The 12,894-nt window shown below is 37.7% G+C and overlaps 1 protein-coding gene across 1 annotated transcript; it reads right to left on the bottom strand.

Annotated features, from left to right (window-relative positions):
- Window positions 1-8,517: 8,517 nt before the first annotated feature.
- Window positions 8,518-10,214, bottom strand: LOC104645017 (uncharacterized). Its single transcript, XM_010315953.4, has 3 exons — window positions 10,115-10,214; window positions 9,238-9,284; window positions 8,518-9,154 (listed from the first exon to the last, which is right to left on the bottom strand). The coding sequence occupies exons 1-3, from the start codon at window positions 10,184-10,186 to the stop codon at window positions 8,686-8,688; spliced, it is 588 nt and encodes a 195-aa protein (XP_010314255.1). The 5' UTR covers window positions 10,187-10,214; the 3' UTR covers window positions 8,518-8,685.
- Window positions 10,215-12,894: the final 2,680 nt, after the last annotated feature.

The following is a 12,894-nucleotide window of genomic DNA, read 5'->3' as shown; positions in this document are numbered from 1 at the left end:
TGTGACGGTCCGTCGTGCCCACGATGGTCCATCCTGCCATTCCGTTACAAAGTTCAGAGAGTCGATTTCGGTACCCAAATTTCAGAATTCTAAGTGTTTTGGAACGAGACCCCCACGACGGTCTGTCGTGCCCATGATGGTTCATCGTGGGATGCGTCGACTTAGCCAGTTTTTCCAAAAAAAAAATCTGCTGCTCAAAACGACTAAACAGGTCGTTACAATAGATACCAATTTACCCATCGTTCATCCCCGAACGATCACAAGATGAAAAACAAGGGCGAAAAGGAGTACCTGAATCTGTAAATATGTGTGGGTATCTTTCTCGCATATCAACCTCCTTCTCCCAAGTGGACTCTTCAACTGGTCGATTCTTCCATTGAACTTTGATGGATGCAATCTCTCTTGACCTCAACTTGCGGACTTCCCTATCTAAGATAGCAACAGGATCCTCCTCATAAGACAAATTCTCATCAAGAAGAACTGAATCCCAACGAATGATGTAGTTTCCATCACCATGGTATCTTTTCAGCATAGACACATGAAATACCGGGTGCACTCCTGAGAGTGCTGGGGGCAAGGCTAATTCATAAGCCACCTCCTCTACTCGCTTAAGTACTTCAAATGGCCCAATATACCTCGGGCTTAGCTTACCTCTTTTACCAAACCGCATCACCCCTTTCATGGGCGAAACCTTCAGCAAGACTTGCTCACCCTCCATAGACTCCAAGTCTCTAACCTTTCGATCTGCACATTCCTTTTTCCTACTTTGCGCCGCTAAAAGCTTTTCTTGAATAGATTTCACTTTCTCTAATGAATCCCTCAAAAGATCAGTACCCCAAGGTCTAACCTCAAATGCATCAAACCAACCAATGGGAGACCTACATCTCCTCCCATACATTGCTTCGAAAGGAGCCATGTCAATACTTGAGTGATAGCTATTATTGTATAAAAACTCCGCTAAGGGTAAGGAGTTATCCCAATGACCCCTAAATTCTATCACACATGCACGAAGCATATCTTCCAACACCTGAATTGTTCGCTCAGACTGACCATCGGTCTTAGGGTGAAATGCAGTACTAAGGTACAACCTAGTACCTAATTCAGCATGCAATGTTCTCCAAAACTTAGAAGTAAACTGCATACCTCTATCTGATATGATGGAAAGTGGAACTCCATGCAATCGAACAATTTCTGAGATGTAGGGTCTAGCTAACTTCTCTGCATTGTAGGTCACCTTGACCGGGATGAACTGAGAAGACTTAGTTAATCTGTCCACAATTACCCAAATAGAGTCAAACTTCCCTAATGTCTTTGGAAGACCAACCACGAAGTCCATTGCAATTCTCTCCCACTTCCATTCAGGAATGGGCATTCTCCGAAGTGTTCCTCTGGGCCTCTGGTGTTCATACTTTACTTGCTGACAATTTGGACATTTGGCAACAAAATCAAAAATGTCGCGCTTCATTCTACTCCACCAAAAGTGTTGCTTTAGGTCACGGTACATCTTGGTTGCACCAGGATGTATAGAATATCTGGAACTATGAGCCTCTGTGAGAATAGTGTGGATCAAATCATCAACCCGGGGCACACATACCCTTCCCTTAATTCTCAAAACACCTTCCTCATCGATTTGTGCTTCCTTAGCCTCTCCTCGCAATACTTTATCTTGGATTCGGATCAGTTTCTTATCGGTAAACTGCTTTCCTTTAATCTTGTCAAGAAAAGAAGATCTTGCCTCCACAGAATCCAACAATCCTCCCTTCTCATTTCCTTCTAACCTCATCAAGTCGTTAGCCAGAGTTTGAACCTCTTTAGCCAACGGACGTCTAGAAACTTGCAAGTGAGCTAGACTTCCCATGCTCCCTGCCTTTCTACTTAAGGCGTCTGCCACAACATTAGCCTTTGCCGGATGATACAAGATAGTGATATCGTAGTCCTTCAGTAGTTCCATCCATCTCCTCTGTCTCAAATTCAAATCTTTTTGAGTAAAGACATACTGTAGGCTACGATGATCCGTGTAGACTTCACACTTAACTCCATATAGATAGTGTCTCCATTGCTTTAAGGCAAACACTACCGCAGCTAATTCCAAATCATGGGTCGGATAATTACGTTCGTGCACCTTTAATTGCCTTGAAGCATAAGCAATTACATTCTTCTCTTGCATTAGCACTGCACCCAAACCCGAATAGGATGCATCACAATAGACAATGAAATTCTTACCTTCCACTGGCAGGGTAAGGATTGGTGCAGTAGTCAACAAGGTCTTGAGTTTCTGAAAGCTTTCCTCACATTCGTCCGACCATAAAAATGGAACATTCTGCTTAGTCAAGTTCGTCAATTGGGAAGCAATGGAAGAGAATCCCTTGACAAATCGACGGTAATAGCTAGCTAAACTAACAAAGCTCCTTATTTCTGACACATTAGTAGGTGTTACCCAATTATTCACTGTCTCAATTTTAGAAGGATCCACCATCACCCCATCCTTAGAAACCACATACCCCAAGAAGGACACTGCATCTAGCCAAAACTCACACTTGGAGAATTTGGCATAAAGCTTTTTCTCCCTCAACATTTCCAATACAATTCTCAAGTGCTCCTCATGTTCCTTCTTGCTCTTTGAGTATACCAATATATCATCAATAGATACGATCACAAAGAGATCCAGATATGGCTTAAAAATCTCATTCATCAAGCTCATGAAAGCAGCAGGGGCATTTGTAAGACCAAAAGACATCACTACAAATTTGTAATGCCCATACCTGGTCCGAAAAGCAGTCTTTGGCACATTCGTTGCCCGTATTTTCAATTTATGATAACCGGATCTCAAGTCAATCTTAGAGAAGACACAAGCACCTTGTAACTAATCGAACAAGTCATCAATGCGAGGAATAGGATACTTGTTCTTAATAGTTACCTTGTTCAACTGCCGGTAGTCTATGCACATCCGAAAACTCCCATCCTTCTTCTTCACAAATAACACCGGAGCACCCTAAGGAGATGCACTTGGTCTAATGAAGCCTTTGCTTAGCAACTCTTGAAGTTGGGCTTTTAACTCTCTTAACTCAGCGGGAGCCATCCTATAAGGGGGTATAGAAATAGGGCGAGTCCCGGTTCAAGATCAATGCAGAAGTCAATATCTCTATCTGGTGGCATACCAGGAAGGTCTGCAGGAAACACATCTAAAAACTCGCGGACTATTGAAACCGACTCAATTGGAGGTACTTGGGTAGTATCATCCCTGAGATGTGCCAAGAACGCTAAACAATCCTTACTAACCATTTTCTTAGCACGAAGAAAGGAGATGTTACGAACCAGATTGGAAGTGTAGTCACCCTCCCACACTAACGGATCTGTCCCAGGCTTGGCTAACGTCATAGTTTTAGCATTACAATCCAAGATTGCAAAATTTGGAGAAAGCCAAGTCATACCCAGAATCACATCGAAGTCAACCATTTCTAAGATAACCAAGTCTACATGAGTATTTCTCCCCATAAATGTTATAAGACAAGACCTATACACCTTTTCAACTATCACAGACTCACCCACCGGAGTAGAAACACGAATAGGCATGTCAAGCAATTCACAATGTAAATTAAGACCAGTAGCAAATGAAGAAGATACATATGAAAATATGGAGCCAGGGTCAAATAATACAGAAGCCATACAATCACAAACAAAAAGATTACCTGTGATAACAACATCTGATGTCTCCGCTTCCGACCACCCAGGGAAAGCGTAACAATGGGCCCTATCGCCTGCTTGCCCGTTGCCCCTACCATGTTGCGCTGCAGTAGTTCCCATTTGTCCGTCACCCCGGCCGTTTTGGTGACCACCATTACCTCGGCCACCACGTCCTCCAGAATAACGGCCTCTACCATGACCACCTCTACCTCTAGCTATTGGGGGTCTATAACTCTGTTTTGGACAGTTTCTCCTAATATGTCCAGTCTCCCCACATCCATAACACTCTCTGGAGTCAAGCATAGGTCTCTCAGAGAAGTGTTGACCGGTCTGAGGTGGACCCCCAACTACAGTCTGTAGTGAAGACTGAATTGGTCGGACTGGGTAACCTCCTGAACCCTGTCCTCTAGAGTAAGAACCATTAAACTCACCTCCCTTTCGAAACCTTTTTGATGTCGATGCCATGGTGAAGTCATCTGGCTTCACCCCTTCCACCTCTATCACGAAGTCTACCACTTCTTGAAAGGATTTTGCCGTAGCCGCTACCTGTAAGGCTGAAATCCGCAATTCTGACCTCAACCCCTTCACAAAACGGCGAATCCGCTCTTGTGGACTGAAACAAAGTTGGGTGGCATACCTGGATAATGCATGAAACTTAGCCTCATATGCAGTAACCGACATCCTACCTTGCTCTAGGCTCAAGAACTCATCTCTTTTCCTATCCCTCTAAGTCCAGGGGATATACTTCTCCATAAACAAGCTAGAGAATGATGCCCAAGTCATAGGTGGTGCCTCTGTTGGTTGACACTCAACATGTGACCGCCACCACATTTTGGCGTTTCCTTGAAACTGATAAGTCACAAACTCAACACCAAACCGTTCTACTATACCCATCTTGTGTAGTAGCTCATGACATTCAACCAGAAAATCGTAGGCATCCTCAGATTCAGCACCCTTGAATACTGGAGGTGTCAATTTCAAGAACTTACTGAAAAGTTCATTCTGATCATTTGTCATTATAGGCCCTGTAGTCAGACGAGGAAACGTGCCTATTTCCAATGAGGCATCCATGCGGGGAGCCACAGTAGCTGCATGTTGTACCTCCGGAACCTGAGTTGCTGGTGCAGAAAACACTGGAGGTATCTGGCCCTGATCAGATAACCCGCTAAGATAAGCGAGAACCTGATTGATCATCTCTAGGGTAGGTTGGGGTGGCAATCCCTCATTCTGTACTTGTTCATTCTCCCCTTCCTCACCCTCTCTTACCACTTCCTCAGTCGGTGGAGGAGTCACCGCCCTAGTACCAGATGGGCTAGGTGCTTGTCCTCTTCCTCTATAGGACGTCCTCCTATGACCTCTTCCACGACCTCTTGCCACTACTCCTCTTCGAGCTACAGCCCCAGTGGCTGGCTCAGACGCTTCTTGTCTTGCCGGTGTTGGTGTTGGCACAGTCGTTGCTCTAGTTCTAACCATCTACGAATAGAGTGAAAATGGTCAGATACCAGTTTGTATCACCTAGATACCAATTGGATCCAAGTAATAACACGAAAGAAAGAAAGAAAGAATGGAATTTTTCTAAAGTCTTATAGCCTCTCAAAGAAAAGTAAAGGCGTCCCCCTACCGTTCCTTAAGACTCTACTAGACTCGTTCTTGTGTGATGAGACCAACGAACCTAATGCTCTGACACCAAGTTTGTCACGACCCAAAATGAGCCGCGAGTGGCACCCACACTTATCCTACTATGTGAGCGAACCAACCAATCTAAACCCCACCATTTCAAGCATAATGAACAAAATACAATGCGGAAGACTTAAAACTCATTAACGAAATCAATCAAATAACTTCTAAAATTTATAAATCATTATCCCCAAAATCTGGAAGTCATCATCACAAGAACATCTATCCTCAAATTACTAAGCTAAGAGTATCTAAGAAGCTAAAATAAGTAAAAAGCTAGTCCATGCCAGAAGTTCAAAGCATCAAGACATGAAGAGTAAGATCCAGTCCAAGCTAGAAGCATTAGCTCACCCTGAAATCCGGTGTAATGAAGACTGGCTAGAGTTGCGGTTGAGTTGAAGACGACGGCACGTTTGCTGCACTCCACAAATAATCAAGAAAACAAATACAAGTAGGGGTCAGTACAAGGCACAAGTACTGAGTAGATATCATCGGCCAACTCAAAATAGAGAACAGTATATATCAGATAATATCATAAAATCAACTACAATACTCAACATGCGGCATTTACAATTATCATAACCCTTGGTCACAACACCAAGCACATCAATGAGGACGCAAGCCTCCATACTCACTTGGGAATTAGGTTCATTAAATTGAGTATATTAACATATTTCAAGGTTCATTATCTTTATTTCTCTTGTGTCGGTACGTGACACTCCGATTTCCTAATACTACGTGTCGGTTCGTGACACTCGATCCCCTAATACTACGTGTCGGTTCGTGACACCCGATCCCCTAATACTACGTGTCGGTTCGTGACACCCGATCCCCTAATACTACGTGTCGGTCCGTGACACCCGATCCCCTAATACTACGTGTCGGTCCATGACACCCGATCCCCTAATTCTACATGCCGGTTCGTGTCACCCGATCCCCTAGTTCTACGTGTCGGTTCGTGACACCCGATACCCTAATTCTCATTCTATTAATTCATCAAGCCTTCTCTTATACCAAGGCATCATCAATCTCATTACTTTAGTTCATCAAGCCTTTTCTTATACCAAGGCATCATCATTAACACGGTATATTTAGGATTAGAGATTCAATAGCCTCATCATGCTTATTCATCACATTTATATAATCACATTCATGCAAGCATACAATTAAGCATATAGAAGGGTTTACAACACTACCCAAGACATATCATTCGCTATTAAGAGTTTACTACTAATAGCATAAACCATAACCTACCTCCACCGAAGATTCGTGATCAAGCAAGCAATTTCCCCAAAGCTTTGTTATCCTCTTCGTTCCTCTCTCTCTTGATCGATTCTCCCTCTCTTGTTCTTTCTATTTTTCTTATTCAAACCCCTTTTTCTTTTACCCTAATTAGCATATAATTAAGTATAAAAGATGATAAATCAACCCATTAATTACTTCAAGGTTATCTCCTTTAACCCTCAAGAAATTGGATTATTAATATTCACCCACTAAATTTATAATTATAGCAGGAATAGTCCAAAACGTCCCTTAAAACATTTAAAGAAATCCGACTCAGCCTGGGATTACGTAGCCTGTGACGGTCCATCACGACTGTGACAGTCCAACCTGCACGTCCGTCACAGAGTTCAGAGACTAAATTTCTGTGGAAGATGTGTGACGGTCCGTCGTGCCCACGACGGTCCGTCCTGCCATTCCGCTACAAAGTTCAGAGAGTCGATTTCAGTACCCAAATTTCAGAATTCTAAGTGTTTTGGAACGAGACCCCCACGACGGTCCGTCGTGCCATGACGGTTCGTCGTGGGATCCGTCGACTTAGCCAGTTTTTCAAGAAATAAAATCTGCTGCTCAAAACAACTAAACAGGTCGTTACACAAAATCTTAAATTATTTATATATTTCAAGATTAATAGTTAGTAGTAAGATTAGTTATCTCAACCTTTTAATGGAATATAAAGCCTGAAGAACTCATCTCTAGATAAATATAGGTAAAATGACTAAAGTATCCCTTTAACCCTTTTATACATAATTTTCACATTAATGTATATCCAGATTACTTTTAATACTTTATATAATAACATTCACAACCTTCACAACTCTTTATTTTTATGTCGATTCTTGGTATTCTTCATTATAAAATTATATTACATAAATATAATTTATGTTTATGAATATATCATATGTTGAATTCATTTGAGTAATTTTATGCTTATTTATATTTTTATCTCTACTAATGAATTACATATTTTTAGTCACTTGAAATTTTATATTATATATAAAAATTAATATGACGGTAACTCTAATATTTAATAATTTAAGAGTGTCATGTACTTAAATTAACTGATATAAATGATATATATTCTTTTATTTTAACAAACATAAGATGTTTTTTATTTATTTTTAAGCCTAATAAAATGAAGGTTTTATGTTAAAATATACACGGTACAATCATGAGAATGCACACACAAAATATTTCAGCGATATAAAATGGATGTTTTATTTTTAAGAATGAATAACGAAAGTTTGCAAAGATAATATAACAAACTAGATAAGGTGGAGGACATTTTGGTAAACAAATAACTTATTTTTAGAAATTATGCAATGTACTTTTTTTTTGAATACAACTAATCAAACCATCAATAAGAAATACTCGATAACTAATCACAACATAACATATCCCAATATAACTTATTCTAACATAACTAATCCCAACATAAATTATCCAACATCACTTATTTTCATACTGCACAACCCCTTAGTGGACATAAGATATACTATTGCATCAATCGTGACTCTTAATCATGTGTTATCATTTACTATAGTTTTAAAATAAAGATTTATGATTTTCCAAATACTTCGGTTGGCGAAAATAATGAAATAAATTAACACATTTTTCATATATGAGAAGTTATTGAAAATGACCTGTGATGAATCTATTTTTCTTTATTGTTTTATTTGTTGTATTATAGAACATAATAACTACTTAAGTTTGAACAATTTCAAGATGTGAAAATAGATAAGTGTGAGATGATGTCCATGTGTTTAGAAACTAGTAATAGTGGGGGTTGTTGAGTGTGATGAGGTAAACTTTTTGTATCTTGTTTGATTGTCATGTTAAGATAACTTATCTTGCCATATATATCATAGAGATTAGATAAGTTATTCCATATGGTTTATGGGATAAGTTATCCCAGGATAACTAATCCTGGAATAACATGTTCCAAGTATATTTCAAAACACAATAATATGCACTATGAAATAAGTCTTATTTATTAAATCAAGCATGAATTTTCATTTCACACTTTTCTTATCCCTTTTCCTTTTATTTTTGCTTTCCCTTGTCCTCCTTATCCACTTTCTCCTCCTCTATCTCCTTTTCCTTCTCAACCTTTTGCTTCTTGCTTTTTGGTGCTTGATCTTCTTGATGATCATTTTCATCACAATCTTGATCGTCCACATCCTCATCCTCTTCTTGATCCTCATCCTCATCATCATCGTCAAGCTCATCCTTATCGTCATCATTATCTTTTTCATCGTTATTGTTGTTACGATTATTATTATCATCATTGTTATCTTCACGGTCATTGCCATTATTATTATTCTCTGCATCGTTATTAGAAGATCCACCACCTTCATTACCCGTTCCATCATGTGTAATAGTATCATACTCATCGCTGTCAGAGCTCTCATCACTACTAGATATACATTGATAAAAGAAGAAATCTTCACTAACACCTTGCTTTAATTCTTGAACCATCTCGACAGATCTTTTAAGCTCGGGAAAAAATAACCTATAACAATGTATTAGATATGAAAATACGTACTTGTATCATATACTAAATTAAATAGAGAAAATAAAAATTATATTTTGTACCTTGTCTCTTCTCCAATATGGTCTAAAAACAATGACAGATACACACTCTGAGGGAAAAAAATATTTGTATAGGTAAGCAAAATAAACAACGTCTCTAGAATATATAGTTGTATGATTAAAAAAAAGACACAAATATACCTTTCAATTTTGATATTCTAAAAAAACATCCTCGTTTAAAAATAAAATGCATATATATCATCATGCAAATTCTCATTTAAAAAATTTGACTCTTATTTTATTCAGATTTAATCCAAACCCCTGGGGTTTATGACTAAGTAGAACATGTATAGGTTTTTTTTTTCATTTGGATTAGATATGGATGGGTAAAAAAATGGGCGAGATAATTTTTAAATTCATTTGACATTTTTAAAATTAAAAACAATTTTTTAGATTTGGAAAATGTAGGTTTATTAACAAAAAGGATATATATATATATATATATATATATATATATATATATATATATATATATATATATCTGATGGCGGGGGTTTAGACGCGTCATTTATTAAATGAGGGATATTTGCTCTAAATCGAAAAGTTCAAGGGTATATTTGCCATTTTTCTCTTGTATTAATGTTACAAAGTAAATTAGCTTAATGTAATTGATTCATGAAATAGGGGTGGCGTCTATTTTACGCAACATTGGGCGGCGTGTGTTTCACGCAACATTGCCCTGCGTAACTGCAAAAATGTTATTGTCAAGATTTGAACATGTCATCTCCTCATGAGATGATAATAATTTTACCATTTATGTCGAGACTTCTCTTCATTTGATTAATGAAATTAAATAGAAAAAATACAAACTCGAAATCAAAAAAGGGGGTGGAGAACATAAAAAGATCTATGCATAAATATAAATTAATTAAGATTTTACCATGAATAAGAGAGTCACCGAAGTAATCATTTGGAGCGCAACATTGTTGGTGGAAAGTTTTTGAGAATTCATTTTCTGTGTTTTTAGGTTAAATAGTTGTAGAGCGTTTCACTTTTGAGTGATTGTAGGGAGAACAAGAAAGTTGAAATATATATAAATTAATATTAGCAATAAATTAATATTTTTATGCAAAAGTCAATAAAAAATTCATGTTATTAAATTCGTTTGACTAATTTTCCATAATTTTGTATTACTTGTATTTGATATACTACAAGATTCAATTTTATATTAATTGCAATGTCTAATCAATTAAACATATGACAAGCCCTTCAAATTCAAAAATCTAAAGATTAATTTATGAAAGCGTGATAGCTCTAAGGATTGATCAATTTATAAAATACTCCCTCCGTTTAAAAAAGGATAACCTAGTTTGACTTGGAATGAAGTTCAAGAAAAGAAAGAAGACTTTTTAATCTTGTGGTTCTAAACTAAAGTTATGTCAAATGTAACAAACTGTCCTTTAATCTTGTGGTGTTAAACATGCCACGTGGAAAGTTAAAGTTAAAGTGTTGCCAAAAAAAAGAAAGGAGTCATTCTTTTTTTAAACAAAACTAAAAAAGAAATAGAGATATTATTTTTTAAACGGAGGGAATACCTTTTAAGAGGAAAAAAATATATCACTATAATTCATTTTATTTTCTTAAGTTAAATATAATAATATTCATATTTTAAACTTTTCTTATCATATGAATGTAGATAAGAAAGCAATTTATTGATATTAATTATACTTTGAAATATATTTTGAAGGAATTTTATAATAAATACATTTGGTGTCACTGGTATACCGTGGTTTCACGATATTTTTAATGCTTTTTGCTTAAGTTTAGTGGGTCCAAAATCCTTTTTGTACTAATTTTTATGTAAGTTTCTCTTTATTTGCAGAAAATCTGTCTAAAAGATGAATGCGAAGGTTTTTTAGCAAGAAATACAGAAAAGTACCACCTACGGAGCTTGTGACGGTTTGTCGTGCCCGTGACGGTCCGTAGGTGGCATCGTAGTGCAGCTGCTGAAGGAAGATGGGGAAGTCTGACCAAGTGTGGGGTTACAGAGTGTGTGATGGACCGTCGTAGCCATGACGGTCCGTCCTGGTGGTTCGTCATAAAGATCAGAGAAGTAGTCCCAGTACCCAAATTCCAAGAGTTCAAGTGTTTTGGAGCGGAGACCCTAGACGGACCGTTGTGCCTGTGACGATCCGTCATACCTGCCGTTGAGGGTATTGAAGAGACAGTAGAAGAAATTGCACAAGTATGGGACGACGGAGTCCATGATGGCCCTTCGTGACCACGATGATCCGTCGCGAGGTCCGTCGATCCAGCCGCGTTTTGACAGATTTCTAGCAAATAGAGTCGTTATTTAATTAGTTTTTTTTATAAATAGTTTGAAAAACCTCGTTTTTGAGGTGAGACCCTTGATTATTTTTAGACTCATTGTTAGATTCTTGATTATTTTTTTAGATTCTTTGTGAGATTCTTGATTATTTTGAGATTGTTGAATATTTTGAGACTTTTGTAATTGATTGTTGGTGACTTTTGCTGACTAATCAAGTGAACTTTTGGATTTTGTTCTTTCTCATTGAAGTAAGTGCATGAATGCTTATATTACATATTTGAATATTGTGATTATGACTATGGGTAACTAAACTCCATAACTTGGGTTGTGGGAACCATAGGCGAATAATGAGGTAAAACCTAACTAAAATAACAATTCTAGAATAGTGTCTTGCATGTATTGATAATTCTTTCGCTTAGAAGTCTTTTTAACGGATGGACAATGTTAAAACTCGCCTTAATGCTACTTGCCGGACCAAGGAGGTAGATAATAGGAAAAGAATTATCAACATAGATTTAGTGTATACTATCTAATAGGCTAGTATTGATTGGTATAAGGTAATAAGTTAGTCAAATATCGAATACGATGCTTAATATGAGGTAAAGATAAGGGTTAGTATAGCAACACACGTAGCCGAACCAAGGTGCAGAGTGAAATTTTCAAGATGCCGGACCAAGGATTTACAAATACATAACTTATCACTTTGCATGCAAGATACTGGAAAAGAATTGTTATAGTTAGAATTATCAAGTTATGAACCTGTGGGGAACAAGTAAACCCTACTTACTTTTATTAATTGATTAAACTCCAACATTTGAAGCTGTTAGTTGTCTCCTTTAATTTCGCTAATTATTTTCATTTATTTAGAAATAGAAAACCCCCTTTTTTTAAATCATTTTTGGTTTCCAAGAAAGTAATTGACTGAACGATAGTAATAATAGATTGAAGTTAAGTCTAAAATATTTTCCTCGTGGGAATGATCCCAACCTCATTAGTTGGGTTATTTACTTGACACGACCGCTTTACTTCTTATTTGAGAAGTAAGTTTGAGATTATCAAATTTAGGCGCTGTGCCGGGGACTGTCGCGTCATTAATGAAGCGTACCCAACCCGGCTGGGGTTTTTTTAAAATTCAACATTTAAAACCCCCACCCCTTCATTTCACCCCATTCCTTCACTCTTTCTCCCATTTCCCTCCCTTTTCAACTTTCAAAGATCATAACCCCCCTCTCTCACAACCGATCATTTTCTCCAAACTCCCCAATTCCTAAAATTCACTATCTACTAGTCGGAGTCTGTTGTTGTGGGTCTCTACTTGATCACCAAGTACCTTCCTCGCTTGTTTTTCTCATATTCTTAGGTACGTGTCTCTAATTTCTACTCATTTACAT

This window comes from Solanum lycopersicum, chromosome 12 (genome assembly GCF_036512215.1).
Source record: "Solanum lycopersicum chromosome 12, SLM_r2.1".
Classification (NCBI taxonomy): Eukaryota; Viridiplantae; Streptophyta; class Magnoliopsida; order Solanales; family Solanaceae; genus Solanum; species Solanum lycopersicum.
This window is presented reverse-complemented; position numbering and strand designations above follow the sequence as displayed.

Coding starts and splice junctions, on each gene's coding strand:
- LOC104645017 (XM_010315953.4), bottom strand. CDS start 10,186: ATGAATTCTCAAAAACTTTCCACCAACAATGTTGCGCTCCAAATGATT. Junction 9,285..10,114: donor CGGTGACTCTCTTATTCATG/GTAAAATCTTAA, acceptor TTTTTCCCTCAG/AGTGTGTATCTGTCATTGTT. Junction 9,155..9,237: donor CATATTGGAGAAGAGACAAG/GTACAAAATATA, acceptor ACATTGTTATAG/GTTATTTTTTCCCGAGCTTA.